Source organism: Lytechinus variegatus, chromosome 8 (genome assembly GCF_018143015.1).
Source record: "Lytechinus variegatus isolate NC3 chromosome 8, Lvar_3.0, whole genome shotgun sequence".
Taxonomy (NCBI): domain Eukaryota; kingdom Metazoa; phylum Echinodermata; class Echinoidea; order Temnopleuroida; family Toxopneustidae; genus Lytechinus; species Lytechinus variegatus.
Genome location: NC_054747.1, coordinates 38,413,505 through 38,434,434, shown reverse-complemented (window position 1 = coordinate 38,434,434; position 20,930 = coordinate 38,413,505). Strand labels below are relative to the sequence as shown.

At 37.2% G+C, this 20,930-nt stretch overlaps 1 protein-coding gene across 1 annotated transcript; it reads left to right on the top strand.

The window, feature by feature from the left end:
* The first annotated feature begins 6,971 nt into the window (after positions 1-6,971).
* On the top strand, positions 6,972-20,449 carry LOC121420469 (retinoic acid receptor RXR-like). The gene is made up of 5 exons (XM_041615114.1): positions 6,972-7,505; positions 10,740-10,985; positions 12,455-12,713; positions 15,637-15,821; positions 19,885-20,449. The coding sequence occupies exons 1-5, from the start codon at positions 7,103-7,105 to the stop codon at positions 20,127-20,129; spliced, it is 1,338 nt and encodes a 445-aa protein (XP_041471048.1). The 5' UTR covers positions 6,972-7,102; the 3' UTR covers positions 20,130-20,449.
* Positions 20,450-20,930: the final 481 nt, after the last annotated feature.

Genomic DNA, 20,930 nt, shown 5'->3' with positions numbered 1-20,930 from the left:
ATGTCTCTTTGGAGTCAACTGTACATCCTTAGAGAGTGCATGACACACAGCAAAAACTGTGCTGTTAATCGGTGTACACATAGAGGACCACGCCAGTTATTTTACACCGGTGTTAAATTGGTGGTGTTAGTTTTACATCTATAGGTGTTATTACAACACCTTTGGTTGTTACATTTACACTCTTTGGTGTTATGTTCAATCTCTAGGGTGAAATTTTAACACCTCAGGGTGTGGTCCTCTATTAACACCAATTGATGTCAGTTTTAACACCGCAGTTTTTACAGTGTATTAGTAAGCTCACTCCTCTAGGACTGATATAGGAAAATATTTATTTGGAGTCAACTGTACATCCTTAGAGAGCAGGGGCGTCGATCTATTTTTCAGATTGGGGGGCAAAATCATTAACGTTCCAAAGGTGCTGGATCGTACAAGACACCCACACATACACACACATATTATTATATATATATATATATATATATATATATATATTATTTAGTATACTGACAGGAAAAGCGTGCCTGTTTAGAACTGTTTGTAGTAACTCATGAGGAGGATACATATCTCACTACACAGATAGTACGAGGGCCGAGAGTGAGCTAAAATTTCTTTATATTCTGACCTGAAAGCTTAATATTCTAAGCATTTTTGGTACCAATGATTAAGATTGGTATCTAAAATAAGAATAGATGCGAGCGCGAAGCGCGAGCTGAAATTTTTGATTTTTCGATCTGAAAAAAATGACAGTTTAATCACGTTTTTGATAAAGAACAAGATATATATACAAGAAAAGATGATTGCAAATCGAAGCAGTTCTTTTGAGGCTTTAGAGTGAAAATGGGAGATTTGTATTCACCTATTTAATCATGAAAAGTATGTGTTTTTGCTACAGAAATGATGCGAGCGCGAAGCGCGAGCTGAAAATTTTTATATTGCAATCATAAAAGCGGGCATTTTGAGCACGATTTTAAATAAAGAACGAGTTGTGTATCTCATTCTCGCTCGCTGAACATTACAATCTTTTTTTTGCCATATCCGGAATTATTGGGGGGGCAAAATGATATGTTTGCCCCCCCAATATTTTTCATTGGTGGGGCGATCGCCCCCCCCCCCCCAGGATCGACGCCTCTGTTAGAGAGTGCATGACAGCTTCTCCTGGAGTGAACTGCTGCGTTTTCATAGACACTTTCACTCTAAAAAAGGGTAAAATATCCACTCAGATGCAAATCTGATTCTAAAATTATTTTACTCCTTTGTTGTTGTATCATTATACCTGTACATATGTTTGTATGTTTTTGAAGGTTGTCAAATAAATGAATTGAATGAATTGGGGAAAAAATGTGTGAATTCGTTTCATTCCGAGAAATGTGATTAGGCATAATATAGATTAGCTATTTTGCATTGAGAGAGTGCAGCCACGCATAAACTGACACATGTTCACTTTCACATTATATGACTCGGGTGCCGGCAAAACATCAGTCACATTTGCTCTGCAGCGACATGAGGTGCATGGTTTGAATAAAAAATATTAAAGCGGCTGTCGTTCGCCGTACTAGAGCAAATGTGGCTAATACCTCGGTCACACCATGGACCTACTAGCAGTGTTGTAGTGCCTTGATGCTCGGCCTTGGCCTTAAGGCGCCTTAAGGCCTATTTTTTCAAAGCCTTGGCCTTGAACATTCAAGCCTTGGCCTTGAGAGGGCCTTGGCCTTGGCCTTGAGGATTTTGAGCCTTGAAATTTCAAGGCATTTTCAAGGCATTTTCAAGGCTTTTTCAAGGCATTTTGTATTTTGTACTTTCATTTGTTTTATAAAAGTAATTAGAAATGTTTCAATTGTTCTGTATATCTAATGACACTAAATACTACCAGTCAGCAGCAGCAGAAGCAGTAAGTGTACTTAGCAGTGCCATCAATTGCAATTATCATCACATAATTATGTAACAAAGAGAAGTGATGAAAATTAATCTTTTTATTGGTAATATGATGTAATCATGACTAATAAGGATAATGACAATATCAATAATAATGATAATAATTATGATTAGGATTATAGTCAGTGGCGTAACTACAGGGGGGGCACGTGCCCCCCCCCCCATCAGCTGACTAAAAAAAGGAGGAAAAGAGGGAGAAAGGAAGAGAAACGTAGTGGGAAAGAAGACATTAATGTTCATTATAATGTTATAATTATGTAATGTTACATTACATAAGAAACATTTTTTTCATATAAATGAAACATAATTGGCTCAGGGCATATATGTCTTCATTGTTCCTGGTTCTCCCATTGTCTTTTTACCGAGATATATAATCCTGTTATACTAAAACCTCCCGTTTTCAAGTCAATATACACCAAACTACCAAATATATTTCCTCGCACTTCAAGTTATTCTTTTACATGTACAATAGTATGCTTCTTTTTCATGAATACTTTAAGTGATTGTCCCATTTTAAGGTCTTAATATAAAACATTTCCTGTCCGTGCTTACATTCGCAGTAGTGGATTGGTGAAAGATGTCTGCTCTCCATCAATTCCTAGAATGAGTCCTTAAAATGTCCCTTTTTCTGTTTTCTGATCTAAATATCAAAAATTTTCAGCTCGCGCTTCGCGCTCGCATCATTTGGTTAGTGAACTACGTAAGGTCTCCTTGAATTCCTACAAACAAGCCTTAAAATGCCCCTCTTCAGGTCCGAATTTCCTAAATTTTCAGCTTGCGCTTCGCGCTCGCAAGATTTGATTAGTGAGATGGGTATGTTAATCATGATTACAAGTGCTTTATGTGCATGTTATGTGCATGTAATTCTAACAAAATCAGCAAGCGTTTATTGGCACTCCCATTAAATGACTATGGTGAGATGTGTATAATCTTAATAGATAAAAGATTCCTAAAATATAATCCTTAAAATCTTCCTGTTTGGGGTCAATATTTACAAAAATTTCAGTTCGCGCTTCGCGCTCGCATTATTTAGCGAGACAGGTACGTATCATGATTACAAAAGATTGATTGTAATGTCCCTTTTTAGGTTTGAATATCAAAAAGTTTAAGCTCGCGCTTCGCGCTCGAAATAATTGACTAGTGAGATACATGTCCGTTTATTGGCACTGTCCTTATAAAAATATCTCTATTAGGTCAGTATACCTGGCAACTGGGCGCGCTTCGCGAGCTCACTAGGCAGTTCCAAGTTTTTGCTGGTGTCCCCCAATGCCGTGACCCACGGTACGCCACTGATTATAGTGATTTTATGACAGGAATAATTCTGACAGATCTGACTGCAATTTTGAGAACAATTTTCATACTTTAAAAATAGCTTACTCTAAAGAATGATAACAAGGTTGATTTCTATTCCATTAGGTTTTCCTTGTATTATTTTCTTTGACCAACAAGAATGTTTTAAGTCTTAATGATATTCTGAAAAGATTCGGTAAACTTGAACACAAACTTCAATTTCGTCATTTCCAAATCTGCTATGGCATCAATGGCATGATGAGCCAAAAAGTTTTTGAGGGACCAAGCATGGCATACAGAGCAAAATTTTAGGTTTCAAAATCAACAAATCTTTGGATTGTGCTTGCATGAATTATTTTTAAGTAAGGTTCGCATTCAATTTACACCAAAAAAAATGCCTAGAATGTCTAGTTTTTAGGTCGGAATATTACAAATTTTTGAGCTCGCGCTTTGCGCTCGCATTATTTGATTAGTGAGTTATGTATCCTATTTATGAGTCACCAAATGCAGTCCAGAACAGCTTCCTTTTGTGGTCAGTAAAAATTTCAGCTCGTGTTTTGTGCTCGCGTTAATTTGTTTAGTAAGATGCACACCTTTTTCATGATTACAAAAACAGCTCGAAATATTTAAATTTCATTTCTTATTACATCTATCTCGCAAGGATGCCCTTTTAACAGTGATTAGCACCATAATTGACCCAAAATCGAGTTTTACAACTTCAAAATTGATTTTTTTTTTTCAAAACCACTTGCTCGCTATGCTTTCTATAGCGGGAAATTAAAGCCTAAATCAAAATATCTGTCTTATCAATTAGAAATCACTTAAAAAAGCTTTGCTGAACTGCACCAAAATTCTCATTTTGACTTTGTAAGTGCATTTTTGGCTTTGACCTCCCCCCCCAAAAAAAAAAAACATTCTGCCTCCCCTGTACCAGGTAGAGGAGAAAGACATATGTTGAGAATGGGCATGCGAGGATCAGATCACCTTGGTAACAATAATTATTGCAATGTGAATCGCCTAGAACAATAATTAAATGTTTTTATGTCTAAATCTACATCATGAAATTATTTTCGTTTTAAATGTACAAGGGTCAAAAATTTTGCTCGCTCACACCTTTCATACATTTGGTCCTGTGTGTCATGTATGCCGCCTAAGCATTGTTGTCTAATTTTTTCCATATATTGTACAATTGAAATGCCTTGGCCTTGGCCTTGGCCTTGAGGTTTTCAGGCCTTGGCCTTGGCCTTGAGTTTCCATGCCTTGGCCTCAGCCTTGGTTATTGAAGCCTTGGCCTCGGGTATTAAAGCCTTGGCCTTGGCTTGGCCTTGGAGGTTTGAGCCTTGACTACAACACTGCCTACTAGAGATGGTCACACCGTACGGTGAGTCGAAAACAGCAAGTTATTCATTTTTATTCAAACCACCTATAGGTATGTAGCTGGTACAAAAAATAAAAATAAACCGGCGGTTGGACTTGCCAACGGTACTGCCGCCGTAGAGCAAATGTGACTGATATATTGATTATGGTATAATTTTATGGGGCTGTTCAGCAAAGTGCCATCTGGATAAATTACAAAAGCTTCAAAACCGCTATGCACGTCTGATACTTAACGCACATTATTTACCTCCCCGAATTACATTATTGTCATCTTTAGGATGGCAATCCGTCACAGATAGAGTTGATTACCAATTTAAAATATGGATGTATAAAGTGATGCACAATATAACCCCCAAGTATATTCAGGATATAGTGCGCCATAGAACAATACATTTCGAAACTAGATATTCATTAACTTTACCCTTTTTATTGAAAAACCTCAAACCGAATATTATAAAAGATCATTTTGTTATCATGGCTCTAAAATATGGAATACGTTACCCCCTTCTCTCTGTTAAGCAAATTCACTTAATTTTTTAAAAAACAGTGTAAATCGATATCCCTCACACAAATATGATTTTAAGATTTCCATGAAATACTTTCTGTTACTTTCTGTTATTATAAGTTTATTAGTGATTTTGATTTTATTTTTACTTTTATGTTCTACATTTTTCTTTCTCATTGATTATTATGTTCATTTTGTTGACGATTTTATGTGATATTGTTTTGTTATGTTTTGTTAATTTGTTAATTTCTGTTGATACAGGGCCCCTTGGTCGAGCAGTTCTTGTACTACTGAAACTAGGGCTACAAAACGACTATAAATAAATTAGTTAAGATGAGATAAGATAAGATTTTATTAAACTCTATCGAGCCCCGATCGGGGGTATGAGAATCTTAAAAAGTACATACTTACAATGATCAATATACATATAAAATGAACATAAATATGTGTATAAAAATGAATATATTTACCATGATGAATGCAATTGTTTGCATTGCAAAAATATATATTGCAAAAGGAACAACAAAACCTACTATGTCTATAAACACAATTATATTATATAACGCACTGGCTTTTTAAAGGTCAAGTCCATCTCAGAGAAATGTTGATTTGAATCAATAGAGAAAAATCAGACAAGCATAATGCTGAAAATTTTCATCAAAATCGGATGTAAAATTTAAAAAAGTTAAGACATTTTAAAGTTTCGCTTATTTTTCACAAAATAGAACAAGTCAATTGACTCAGTTACATGTAAATGAGAGAGTCGATGATGCCCATCAATCATAATTTCTTTTGTTTTGTTTTTTTAATTATACAATATTTCAATTTTGACAGATTTGACAATAAGGACAAACTTGACTGAACCATAAAATGTTAAACAATGGTAATTACACATGTTCAGGGAGAAATAAAAATTTGTTTCACAGGACAATTGGGAGAAAATTAGAATATTTCGTATTTCAAATGATAAAATACGAAATGAAGCGAAAATTTAGAATGTCATAACTTTCTTATTTTACATCTGATTTTGATGAAATTTTCAGCGTTATGCTTGCTGGATTTTTCTTTTTTTTAATTCAAATCAAGGTTTTGTTGGGGTGGAGTTGTCCTTTAACCACCCTGCCACCTTGTAGTTACATTCTCCCTGGTAATTGTAAGGACTAATCACCAAACATAATGAGTATATGCAGGCACTGATTGATGCAAAGACCATGGAGTAACATACCAGCATTTTGTCAGCATTTACCGATATTATTACATCCTCTGCGCCAGGACCACACAGTCAAGGGCGGAAATCTCTCCCCACCAGGGGTTGGAGTTTGACCCCCCCCCCTAAAAGGGGGGGGAATCCACCAGAAAGTGAGATCATCTCGTCCAAAATACACGTTTAGTTCGATTTTTTATGATGTATGTATTTCTTTCCATCATGACATACCAAAAATGATAGGGGGATATTTTATATTGTGCCCCCCCCACTATTTTGAGTAGGGGGGACGACCCGTCCTCGATCCCCAGGATTTCTTCCCAAGGCATGAACACAGTCCCGGTGCAGACAGAGTAGAGGACTGAAACACAAGTTATTTTGCAAAACAGAAAATTCTTCTCTCGTATCTAAAAAAAAAAAAAGTCAGTCATTTTACCACGGATGACATAAATTTTCTGTCCTTTAATTCCAACAACAAAAAATATGGCCTAGATCCCCCGGGGCACTTACATTGATGAGAGGATACCATGCGCGACAAAAAACACTTAAAAGGGATGTCTTTTTCAAGATTAATTGGAATTGCCCCCCCCCCCCTGGCCTCTCCAGAGCTGAAATTATCGACATTTTTTTCACATTCCATATCCACAGCTGAGCGCAGCATGCGGTCGATAACTTCAGGCGCAGGACTGTCGCGGTGAAAAAGCAAGACAGTGATCGACGGAGGCCTAACGTTTACTCTTTCCCCCAGGCCAAAGAACTGTGAATAAATAAAGGCAGGAGCTAGAGGAAGGAAGATGGAATGCTATGAAAGTGACCAAGTATCGATGTCGACCAGCCCTTCGACTATCGCTTCGTCCAGTCCATCGATATATTATGCCTCTGATCAGAGCCCCTCTCAGTCCCAGTGCTCGCCGGGCAGCTCCATCGGATCATTCAGCATTCCCGACGCCGGTGGAACAGGCGACCGAGAACGTCCGTGCCTGGTGTGCGGTGACCGCGGCACCGGGTGTCACTATTCAGTATTTTCTTGCGAAGGTTGCAAAGGGTTTTTCAAGCGAACGGTCCAGAAACAGCTCTTGTATTCATGCAGGGGACCCAGTAACATGGAAGGCGCCTGTGAAATCAACAAAGCAAGTCGGAATAGCTGTCAGTTTTGTCGATTTCAGAAGTGTTTGACAGCTGGTATGAAAACAGATGGTGAGGATTCAGATTTCAGAAAAAAATATTCAGAAATAAAGACTAGGCCTAGGCCTATTTTGATTTTGGTTTGATGTTCCAAACTCCATGTTATTATCACCAAAGTTTGCACAGAGTTAAATTTATCTACATGATCTAAATGTTCCAAACATTCGAGGAGTTACTTTAAAAAAGATATTTTAACTTTTAAAAAAATTTCCTCGTACACAGATAGCTTGCTATAGCGCAGCCACCACTTGGTGGTTAACAATTCAAAATCCCCCCGATGGGGCTCATCGATTTTTGTCTTTATTTCATAAAAATATCTAAAAAGAACTACCAAAATAGAGATCAAATGGGGAAAAATAAACTCAAAAGGGGAAAACTATCAAACTCTGTCATCTGAACTGAGAAGTAAAGAATACCCTAGGCATAGAAATTCTCATGATAATATGCAATCAAAATAATTTGACGTTTTTAGAACTCGCAAGATCACAATGTTCAGTTTAAACCTCTGTTTCTCACTTTCCATGTCAGATTATGGCATTCCATCAAATGTTACAGCAGTCGGGGGGGAGGGGGTCTAGGGTACTCGATCAAAAAAGCAGTAGGCCTAGGTTTGTGCTGCGATTGAGACAAAAAACAGGGGCCTTGAAGCGGTCTTATTGTAAAAAGGAGGGTCATCGGAATAGGCTTCGGAACTACAAATGCTTGTGAAAATGGGGGTCCTTGGAATGGGTCGCCTGTGTGTGAGTGCGTATTCATCCTTATGGAACGGGCATACATGCATGCAGCTCGCACGGGGGCCGGGTGCGCTAGCGCAGAGGGGATGGTCAGGCAGCGCATTGCAGCCGCTTTTCATCAAAATTGCTGCTCATTGTAGCAGATCAATACAGCTGGAACGGCGTAACGGAAAATATGCGAAGATTTAGAGCGGATTTCTTTCTTTTTCCATGATAAGAAGAAAATGCTATGCTTTGGAGCGGCTTTCTTTATTCTTTTTCTCAATAAGACAAAAATGCTCTGCTTTGGAATGGAAATTTGAGTGTAAAAGTGGGGGGTTCCCTCCATTATAGAGCTAAATGTTGCATATTAATGTTACTGCAGTATTATACAACATGTCAAGTTCTGTATTTGTATCGTTGAGTCAGTAAAATACCAGGATTGGCATGTCCGGGCGGGTGCTTCATAAAGCTGTTCATAAGTTAAGAGCGACTTTAAGAACGACCGATGAACCTTTCTGCGTAGCCATCGCTAATGAATATACCATTTACCACAATAAAGGATCACCGGTCATTCTTAAAGTTGCTCTTAACTTACGCACAGCTTTATGAAACGGCCCCCTGGACATGTTTGTCGTGCAAACCTTTATTCCATTTTTGGTGATGGACAGCATTGACTCTGCCTGCAATGGAAAGAATGACTCCTTTGCCACATTTATTTTAAGGTGCAGCTTAAAGTGATTGGTTATTAAACATTGGTTTGACTTTTAAAAAATCTGAGCTAGAAGGTCACACTTGTAACCTGTGTCTGTGATAAGTTATAAAAATAGAACCCAGAAAAAATTGCATTCGAAAATAATTATTTAGTGCTTCAAAAATTGAAATATAGAGTGACCGGAAACACCATCTTAATTTCATCCCATACACTTATGTGTACTATTTAGACATAGCTATAAGACACCTATTTACAAAATCAGGGTTTGCCTTGTAATTTTAGCTTTTCATTCTCAATACTGCATTGTTTTCAGGGTTTACTACTTCTAATACATGCACTTGTACACATGTTTCATCTTGGTTTGAGAATTTTTAAATCGGCTGCTCACAAAGTTAAACAATACCTTTAAGAGGGGTTTTGCATCTAAACTATGCTAATCCAGCTCACAATAGCTTTTGATGTGTTTATAAAGAAAAGCTTTGTGTACAATGGGATGCACACACATCACTACTGTGTACGTGTTTATGAACAATAAACTGAATGCACTCTGTGTGTATTATAGAGTGTGACTTGAGTCAAACTAGGCAGTCTGCTGTGTGCGACTCTAGTCAGGCTAAGCTGGCAAAGAGATAATTGGTAAAAGACTAAAAGAGGATAACAAACTGATTCTTGAGAGCGTGTATTGAGTTTGGTGCCCGGGGGGGCACTTACATTGACGAGTGGATACCATGCGCGACCAAAAAAACACGTAAAAAGGATGTTTTTTTTTACGATAGGGCACGTTACGTACATAACGTGATAAGGGTGTCAAAAACACAAAAATAATGAAAAAAGGGTAGCTATTTCGATAGAAAAATTACGTGTTTAGGGTCAAATTTGCGGGGATTATAAAACAAAATTAAAATGTTTGATAAAGGATGTAAATTTTGCCCCAAAAGGATGTCCTTTTTTCGTGTTTAGAGTCCGATTTGCATTAGGTGTAGAAGGTGGGGTCGTACTAAACCACATAAGGTAAAGCCGACTACCGAATCGAAGGACCCGTAACAATAAAACATTCCTTTACTTGTTGAGGGGTTCATTTCAGGGAATATTTGCCAAGAGTGTCGTTTTGTTTCCAATGCTTGTTAAGGGTAGGTTTTCACACGCCAATACTTGTTAAGGGGTGCATTTTCAGAATATGAAAATTACGTGTTTAGGGTGCTTTTCGAGACCCCATGGTCGCGCATGGTATCCACTCGTGAATGGAAGTGGCCTCCCCTGGGGTTTGGTGGCCCCTGAATTACAATGGAGTCTCCTAGGGCGTGTCGTACGATGAGTTGCGATTGATCCGATCAATCACAACTATGGAAAGCCGGCAACATCAATATCTAACATACATGTTTTTTCAAAATACTTTCCAAAAATGACGTATAGGCCTATTCTATACATTTACTGTTTTCCTGACAATGCAGTACTCATGCTCCTCTTTGTTTTTTAAGGACATTGTGCAAATTTCCCAAAGAAAGAATTATGACACTGATGGATTTCCATGTACTTCAGATTGATCGGATCGATCATAACTCTTTGTAAGAAGGGGTGCAGACTTGAAACAGAGGAGAGGGTCGAGTGTTTAAATCCTTGCCTTGGTGTCATTACCTTAAAAAAAATCCACATGCACTGCACTCACCCCAGGTGAGGTAAATAGGCATCTGGCAAGTTCTTTTAAATGTGTGTGAACTATAAATGGCACTGAAGAGGGGGCTAAAAATGGTCTGCATTCTGCACAATACAATCTGAACTTCATATTATAGTTATTATTTTTATCATTATTTCCTTCAGCTGTTAGAGAAGACCGACTACCAGGAGGCAAGCCAAAGAACAAGAAACTCCGCAGTGATTCCACGACTTCCAATCACAGCAGAACAGTTCCTTCTCCAGCTGGGTCAGAGTTCATTCAATCACCGACGAACGAAAACACCCAGACCGTCTATGATGGCATGATTGGTAGCGACAACGAACCTTGGAGGCTGATCTTAAAGGCATTATGTGATGCCAGTCCCCATCTGGTCCCAGATGCTTCCACTGGTAAGTTACCCTTATTTCTGACTTATTTTCCCTTTTGTTCCAGATGCTTCCAGTGGTAAGTTACCCTTATTTCTGACTTATTTCCCCTTTGGTTCCAGATACGTCCAGTGGTAAGTTACCCTTATTTCTGACTTATTTCCCCTTCGGTTCCAGATGCTTCCAGTGGTAAGTTACCCTTATTTCTGACTTATTTCCCCTTCGGTTCCAGATACATCCAGTGCAAAGTGACCCCTAGTTTATTTTCCCTTTGGTTCCAGATGCTTCCAATGGTAAGTTACCCTTATTTCTGACTTATTTCCCCTTCGGTTTCAGATACGTCCAGTGGTAAGTGACCCTTATTTCTGACTTATTTTCCCTTGGTTCCAGTTACGTTCAGTGGTATGTGATCCTTATTTCTGACTTATTTCCCCTTCGGTTCCAGATATGTCCAGTGCTAAGTGACCCTTATTTCTGACTTACTTCCCCATTTGATTCCAGATGCTTCGGGGCTGCATATATTTTTATGTCTGCAGGCATCAAACAAGCAGCTTTTCATTACTTATCTTCATATTTCATCTTCTACAAAATAATGGGAAATGCAGTTCAAGCTGCTATGAAGAGATGCATAGGCTCCTATTCTGAAGTCGGAATAGACCATGGTCTAACTCTGCTTGAATTATGGGAAGCCAAATGTGTCAAAATTTTTATTAAGTTGTATGTTTCTTATGCTTACTGTGCTCTTTCCTGATTCATCGATGGTGATGACAATCATCTATTTATATTTCCTACACAAACACAATTATGAATGATTTAAGAGACTAATGTTTGTAATCGCTGCATACTGTTACCCCAGCTTTGACATCAGCAATCAAATAATTGCACTTGATTCACTTGTTTAACTTATTTTGAATTCTTATTGCTAATTTCTTATTATAACAAGTTTTAAGAAAGCAGACCCTTGGTCCAAGATGCTTCAAGTGACCTACCTTGCAGATAAGCTCATTTCACTCACTGCGAGACAACTGGAATTCACCTTTGGAGTAGAATTTGAATTCGTGATTGTGATAAAAAATTTGTCATTAGCCTTACTGTTCACTGGAATCATTCAAATTACGATTTTTTTTTACTGTGTGAAAGGGGGGTAAAACAAACTCAAATTATGATTGCTCATTGACTTTCTAGTTTCCTCAATGATTGTGTTTGTAGTATTCTTGATGACCCCCATTTCCTGACTTTAAAGGCTTCTAACTTTGAAGACTGCAAGCCTATCTTGATCCACTTCCCGCATGATCCATGTTTCTTTGCTGTATAATGTACAGTAATAGGAAGAATAGGGAACTGTAGATCCAACATGTTCTTATGTATTGTACAATTTGCTGTTTTTCAAAACATACATGTCCATGGTGTTTATTCAGTATCTTTTGCATTGTCAGTCTCAGTCAATCTGCCTTTGTAATTGCTTTATATTTCATTTATTTTTTGTTATTTAGGGCCCCCTCCGGGCATGATGCCCCCGATGGACGGGATGCCAAACTTCATGCCCCCCTCCCCCAACGAGTTCTCACCCCCGCCGTACTCTGTCCGCGGCTTCACAATCCAAGACCTGATGCAAGGAGGGTTCCAAGAGCTGTATATGATGGTCAAATGGGCCAAGTCTATACCTATGTTCAAACAGCTATGCCTAGAAGACCAGATGTCACTCCTGAAAGCCTCGTTCATGGATCTTAATGTCCTTCGATTAGCTTACAGGTAAGAGAGTGCCTTTATTGATTTCAATTGTTCCTCATCAACTCATTCATTGATCGTAGGCATACATGTAAAGGAGCAATAAAATACCAGCTCTGAGACATACGTCTCCCTCTCTTTTGTAGCTATACTATCTTCTGATTAAATTTCACTTTCCTTCCGCTATTTATATTAACCTACTGTTACATAAACATACTTGTAACCTATTGTACAACGCCTACTTAGCTTGTTGTACACGAGCAAATGGGAGGCTGAATGTCAAACATTTGTACCGTTGGACACAAGACGTACCATCCAAAATGTACCGTTGCACGGCTTTAGGAGGTGACGTCACAATACAAATTTAATTCATTGTGCTCAGTAAAATGAAGGTACAATACGCGTATAAGCCTGCTGGCTAAATGCGCAATGCTGCCCAAGGTCATGTGCGCTTTTGGGATTTCGCTTTTCGCTTTCGATTTTTTGCTCACTTTTCATAGATTATTGCAGGGAAAAACTCTTTTTTCTTAATATTTTTCGCTAAATTCTGAGGCGTTGTACAACACAAATAGCTAATATTCTTATTCATGCAATGGTTCGAGATTTTGCATTCGGTGAACGAAAGAGTCGCTCTATTCAGAGCATCTTTCTTTCACCTCATGCGTAATCTCGCACCATCGTACTGATGCCTATTCGCTTTTTGTATACTGTTACATAAACATACTGTTATACTAGATATATATAGAGATTTCTCTCCCCTATTTTTCTCCTTGTGTGAAATTACATAAACTACTCCAGCCAATCAAGGCTCAGGACTGACTTACAAAGTTATATTATTCCTTATCCTGGGATGGATGTAAAGGGATACATAAAGAATTATCTCTCAGGACCACCTTACATAAGCATGAGAGGTGCATTTAAAGAAATTTTAAAGAAACTTCTTTGGACCAATCACATTTATAGGAGTTCCTTAGTCCTTACATAAGTTAAGTTGTTCCTTGTCAAGATTAACTCTTTTTGACTATTCACTGTTAAAGGGAACCAAAACCCAAGAAGAGAAGCAATCTTATAGCAAATAATAAAATGAGAGGAACAATTTAAAACAAGTTTCATCAAGATCGGTTATGAAATAAGCAAGTTATGGGAGTTTGAAAACTCTTGTTGTACTTTCTATGGGGATCCTCAAATTGGCAAACGTGCTTCAAAATGGCTGAGTTCGTGGACAACTCTCCATTTGTTTTGTACACAATTTTTCAGATTTTCCTTATTATCTTTCAAATTGCATCTTGCCACCTTCAGAGCATGTCATATGTCATGGGAAAATACAATTCACATCACATATATCGAGGTCAGGAGGAGATATGAAATATTAAAATAAAGGGGAAAATCTGAAAATTTGTGTACAAAACAAATGGAGAGTTGTCCACAAAATCAGCCATTTTGAAGCACGTTTGCCAATTTGAGGATCCCCATAGAAAGTACAACAAGACTTTTTAAATGTCTATAACTTGCTTATTTCATAACCGATTTTGATGAAACTTTTTTTTTAATTGTTCCTCTCATTTTACTCTTTGCAATAAGATTGCTTCTCTTCTTGGGTTTTGGTTTCCTTTAAGTACTTTACTGTGTTTTCCAGACATTTGTAATGAATTTCAATCCCTCCCTTGACGTTTGTATCAAGGACAAAGACTCCTGCAGTAGTAGAAAATACTCTAGCCTATTTTGAGCCATGGCCGTAAGACTTGAAGCCCTAAAAAGACGGGGGGGGGCTGATTCAGCCCCCCCTCAACATTTTTCGCGATAAATCTGCTGCGCAAAATTTTTTGACCGCGTCGCTCGCTGACTTTTTACTTTCAAGTCTCGCGCAACTTTTGAGACCAAAATTGTGACCCCGGGTACGCGGTTCCAAAATTACGCAACATTTCGTAAGTGCATGCAGACCCAAAATTACTCAAAAAACGTGAATTTGTGTACAAATCCAATGCAAATAGTGTTCTTAGCCAAAATTCATAAATGTTTCATTATTTTTCCTTTTACTGCTTAAAATCAATTAATTTTATCTTGTTTATGGTCAAAATAAAGTCCCTGACAATTTCCATTGAAAAAACAATAAAAAACAAAAAGTCGAAAAACAAAGAAATACATAAGAAAATAGAAATTTAGAAAACAATAGAATACATAAGAAAATAAATTTGATTTTGAAATTTTTAAAAATCAATTTGATCAGATGCCTATCTAGAGTATGTGAAACAAAAATTAGCATTTCAGGGGCATTATTTTATTAATTAAAGCAAACTTATGATTTTACGCATAAATTAACATAATTAATGAGACATGAGATTTTTTGCCAAATTTGATGTTATAGTTTTGTAGATAATGCCATGGGTAACGCGTGTGCCAATTTTCGTCGCGATCGTGCGATCAACGGCCGAGATCATAAGGGGGGGCTGAATCAGCCCCCCCCCCAGTCTTTTTAGGCGTCGAAATAGCCCAGTCTATTTTTTAAGACTTGAAGCCATATGAATGTAAATTATGGCATATGAAATGGGTTACTGTATATAATATTAGGACTTTCACATGCCTACTTTTATCTCAGGTACATCATGTAGAAAGAATATAATTTAATTGTGAGGACTACTTAATCACAATCATCATCATCATTATTATTATTATTACTATTATTATTATTATCTTTATTTTTATTACTATCATTATTTTATTATCATCATCATTATCATTATCATCATCTTTATTGTTATTAAATATTATTATTGTTATTGTTATTATTACTACAACTACTACTATTAATATTGTTATCATTCTTATTATTACTACTACTATTATCATTATTGTTATTAGTTATTATTATCATCATCATAATCATTGTCATTAAAATTATTATTTAAAAAAACAATTATAATGAATTCTTTCTTTCCTTGAACCATAGATCATTAGACTGTTTACCTATGCTTCAATTCACAACGAAATGTAAGCTGACAATATCAGAATGTAAGGAGATTGGCTGGGGAGACCTCACAGAAGCTACCGTAGAGTTTTGCGCCACACTCAGGGATTTAAGCCTTGATATCACTGAATTTTGTATCCTGAATGGCCTTGTGGTCTGTTTTCCAGGTGGGTACAACTGGTGCAGGGAAAATTCAATCCTATCCGATTCACAACTCAATGTAGTGTGTCCCACCACCCCATTTCTCAGAATTGATTGATTGATTGATTGACTGATTGATTGATTGATTGATTGATTGATTGCTTGATTGATTGATTGACTGACTGACTGACTGATTGATTGATTGATTGATTGATTGACTGACTGACTGATTGATTGATTGATTGATTAACTGACTGACTGACTGACTGACCGACTGGTTGGTTGGTTGACTGACTGCTTGATTGATTGATTGATTGATTGATTTTATTCGTCAAGAATATCACAGATGATTACAATGAAATTGAAGAATACCTTGACAGGATAGCCCATGAAAGCCGAAAGACTTATTTCCAATGGGGTCCTATTGTTATAGTATAAAACATTGAACATACATTATTACAAGTACTGGAATATGGTAAGAAAATATATAACCATCAGTCAAATAATTTGCAAGTACCTGAAGCATGTGCTTTTCACACTGTACATTTTTTGGAGTTAACCTTAGCCCACTTCGTTTTTACACTACGTTTTAGCAAAGTAGGCTAGCACGGTAAATAGTAGTGTACTATCTGGCCCTGCATAAAGCCGGCTTATTGCGTTACTAAGAGATACAGTGTGAAACGAAACCGGGCTGAGTAAAAGTGGGGCTAAGCATTAGCCAAACACAGAAATCGAAAATGCCCATTAATCATGCTCTATGTGGCAAAATCGTCAATATTCATGACCTGTGCGATAATCCATGGTTAAGGCATTAATCTCGGCTCAGCAAATAGTATGGGGTTAAGAAAGTCAGTGTGAAACAAAAAAAAGATAGTATGGGGTTAAGGAATACAGTGTGAAAAGGAAATTAGTGTGCCAAAATCATTTTTCAGATTTTATTCCATTTGAAAAGTAGATCATGAGCGTCTTGTTGTGGGTTCTGAGTGGGGTGGAGGGTCTCTCAATTTTTCTTTAGTGTTTTCCTTTTCCCTCTCATTTTTTCTTTCTATTTTCCCCCTTCTCTCTTATTTTCTCTCTATCAATTTCTTTCTCACTGTCTCTTTATTTTCTGTAGCGTCATGGTTCCCCCATCTATTTCTTCCTTTCTCCCCTCTTTTCTTTCTATTATTTTCTTTCTTCCTCACTTCTGTATGGTTTCTCCATTAGCAATCATTCAGTCTCTTCTCCATTTTACTTATACATGAATTATCCATCTCACCCCCCCCCCCCCTCTCTCTCTCTCTCTCTGTTTCTAACACATTTTTTTGGAATTATGGCTTCCCCAATTATCTGTTCTATTATAAAATCCCTCCATCTTGTACTCTCTGCCTTCTGCTTTCTCTTTTGTATTGCTTTATATGGCTTACCCATGCATGCATCTGCCCCCCCCCCTATTTGTCTCGATCGCTTAGCAGAGTAAGCCTATGTGCCACTCTACTGATGGCGGCTGATGTGTCAACATTAAAATCTTACCATCAGACATAAGCTGCAAGTCACATGATCAAGGTCAAAGGTCTTTCAGGGTCAACAAACTGACCAGGGTGGTGTTTCATAAAGCTGTTCGTAAAGTTATGCCCAAATTTACGCAGGACTGAAATCTGTTCTTAGGCGCTACATCAATTACAAAAGAATGTCATTTAGAACATGAAATGGTCACCAGACGTGCATGAAAAGTCATCTCTAAGTTACAAACAGCTTTATGAAACAGGCCCCAGGTACAGTATCATCAAAACTTATCCACCATTTAAGATTGTGAAATTTAAGGATTATTTTGCAAGTATATGTAAAGTTCCTATTCCATAATGGTTATTACGTATAGGCAAATGAACGAATGTGATTGTGGGTCACTGAGCAAAGGTCAAAGGTCATGTCAAACCGGCAAATAAGGGATTGAGTTTCAAATAAATGCTTGTTTTTTCCTCACTTTTTGAAAAAAAAATCACATTTAATTTGTTTTGAAAGCCAGCACTGCTGCTATTATTGGATTGTAATAATGATGCAGGCGAGACTGCCAAAGGCATTTTACTTGTTTCTCCCTCTCTCTCTCTCTTTCTCTCTTTCACACTCTCTTGACCCATCTCTTGCTCTTTTGTTGTTTCTTGTTTATATGGCCTCCTCATTAATATCACTGTATACAGTTTTCTTTGATAATGAATTATAATCCTTTTTCTTTATTTCTTGTTCTGAATCATTACAAAATACGTGAATCTTTACAAAGAATAGGGTGGGAACGAGCATACAGTGTACACATAGTTCTTTTTACAAGCTCATCCAAAAATGGTTACGTTTATAATAATAATAGATGGGGTTTGCAATGCGCCAAATCCTCTCTGCAGAGTGCCCAATGCGCAGTGAAAGAGAGAAAAAAGTAAAAATACAATGATAAATTAAGAAGTAGGAAGCATTGAATAGACACATCTTAAAGGGATGGTCTGGGCTAAAATATATCTGAATAAATAGAGTAAAATTCACAGAGCAAAATGCTGAAGATTTCATCAAAATCGGAAAACAAATAACAAAGTTATTGAATTTTAGTTTATCCATCTTTTGTTAAAACAGTTATATGCACATCGTCATGAATATTCAATAGGTGGGCTGATGATGTGATTGATGTCACATCTCTGCTTTCCCTTTTCTTATGTTATTGCATGAAATCATAAATATTTCATTTTTTCATACATAATGATAAATGATGTGTCTCTATTATAATGAAATAAATTGCGGCAATAAGTAGCTAATGCACTAATTAGTTGTCAATCCCATCGTTTTAGTTCTTTGTAGAATTTTTTTTAAATAAACCTAATTTCATATAATAAAATAGAAAAGAACAAGTGGGGATATGACATCATCAGCCCACCTAATGAATATTCATAAAGACTTGCCTGGTACTGTTTCACCGGAATAATGCGAATCTTAAAAAATTAATAAATTTGTTATCCGATTTTGATCAAATTTTCAGCATTTTGCTCTATGAATTTTACTCTACTTATTGAGATATAAATATTTACAGCCTAGACTATCCCTTTAAGGGATTTATTGAGATTCTCATAGGAAAAACCCAGCAAAATAAAGGTAAGATTTAAAGGACACTGAACCTGCGCCCAACCGGCTCCACCTAAAGTCCTGATAACACACAGCTAATGAGAGACGATACAGTGTTTCTCTGTTTCCCCTGTAGATGGATAGGGTTGGTAGGTATGATGCAGTATTTGGTACCCTGGGATACCGAATAATAATCCGCCATTTTGTTGAATTATTAATTTTTTTTTGCGCTGTACCCTGGGTTACCAAAAAATGTGTACAAGTTTATTTTAATGTTTTTTACAGATTTTTTCTTTCTTTTTAGTAATCTTATGTAACAATTAATGCATGCAAATGATAATTTTATTCTAAATTTCATGTTCTGTTCTAATCTTCACTGTTCAATAATGAATAAATAGGCATTGTGATCATTGTCATGATTGTCCCACCGATCATACGACCGTGATCACCATGACAACAATGTAACTGTACACTATTACAATACAAGGTGGCGCTGCACAACGCCATATCCTGGGGTACTACGGTACCCCAGTGTACGGCGTGGTGCATCATATATTGAATTGGCTTTAGATTTAAATATACCTTTATATATAGATATACCTTTATTTCCCAAGTAGTTGACAAGTCATGACGAGGGCAATATGGGTCAACTGAAGGTACTAAATATATTTGTGATATATCTCCCGAAAATTAACACCAGTGAATATACCAGTCGTTATCCAAAGGTGTGCAGAAAGTCTCTCAAGATTTTATACGTTGTAAACAATTATCATTAATTCAATTATTATTTTAGATGCTCCTGGGCCCTGTTGCCATGGTAATAATGCTAATCAGCCAATCAGAATAAAGGATTTCAGTGCAGTACCATTGGATAGTAAGTTACTATAATGATAGTAACTTTTATGCAACAGGGCCCTGGTAATGTCAATGTCATCAGAGTAACAAAATTAAGAAGACATCTTTATTATATGTTTTACATTATCATTTATGAAATTTTTGTTGTTCTAGATGCTCCTGGTCTCGTCGATGTCGACAGCGTTACAGCGCTCCAGAAGACCTATCTGGACTGTCTGCAGAAGTACATTGCCACTACCTTCCCGAACCAGCCGAAGCGATACGGTAAGATCCTGATGAGACTGCCGACCCTGCGGAAGGTCAGCGCGAAGGCAATGGAACAATTCATGGGTCTAAAGCTGGCCGGGAAGATCCAGGTCCCGGGTCTGGTAGAAGAGATGATGAACTGTACCATATGATTGGTCTACTTCTACATAGTCTAATCCTTGTTTCTTCTCCAACCAGTTTCTTTATTGGTGTAGTCCTAGTTTGTGTGGACATGCTTCATCTATATCCCGTTCGGTCTAATTTAGGCTGAAAAATCTGCTGTGTCGGAGGATTTTTCTTTTAACATTTTCTGATTTTTCTTTAAATAGTCCTCTTCCTATAGATACAGATAGAAGACTCCCATAGGACTTGTAATGGTGATGGTTTGCTTGATGCTTAAAGAGAAATTCCAGTAGTTGCAGTAAATGCTGATTTCATGAGAAAGTCTGTAAAACCAGGCTTAATTGTCAGAATATCATCGAGGATCTAGATCTGGTACAGTTACATAAACTGAACTTTGTTAAATCTTGAAATCTATGCTGAAAAATGTTCACACTGAAGATCACCAACACAGATAGGCACACGTGGGACAGTGTATTATTATTGCTGGAATAAAGACCCGACGGAAGTGACCGAATCCGCGCTTATTTTGCTTATTTCTCAGCAATTACAGAATTTCTCCCAGAATCCTTTGGCACATATTTTTCATTCATACAAACAGACACTTGGGTGGTCATTATATTAGATTCTGTGAAAAGTCATTTTGAGATCGTTACCAAAACTGGAATTTATCTTTAAATACAGCGTCTTTGGGGAAATGGTGCGCCATCTCACCCTCTTATTTCTCCTTTAATCTCACTTTTAATGGAAAAAAAAGCGCTGGAATGAAATTACCTTTATGTGATTGATACAATCAGCTTACCAGTTTCTCACAATATGCAATGTCAATTCCA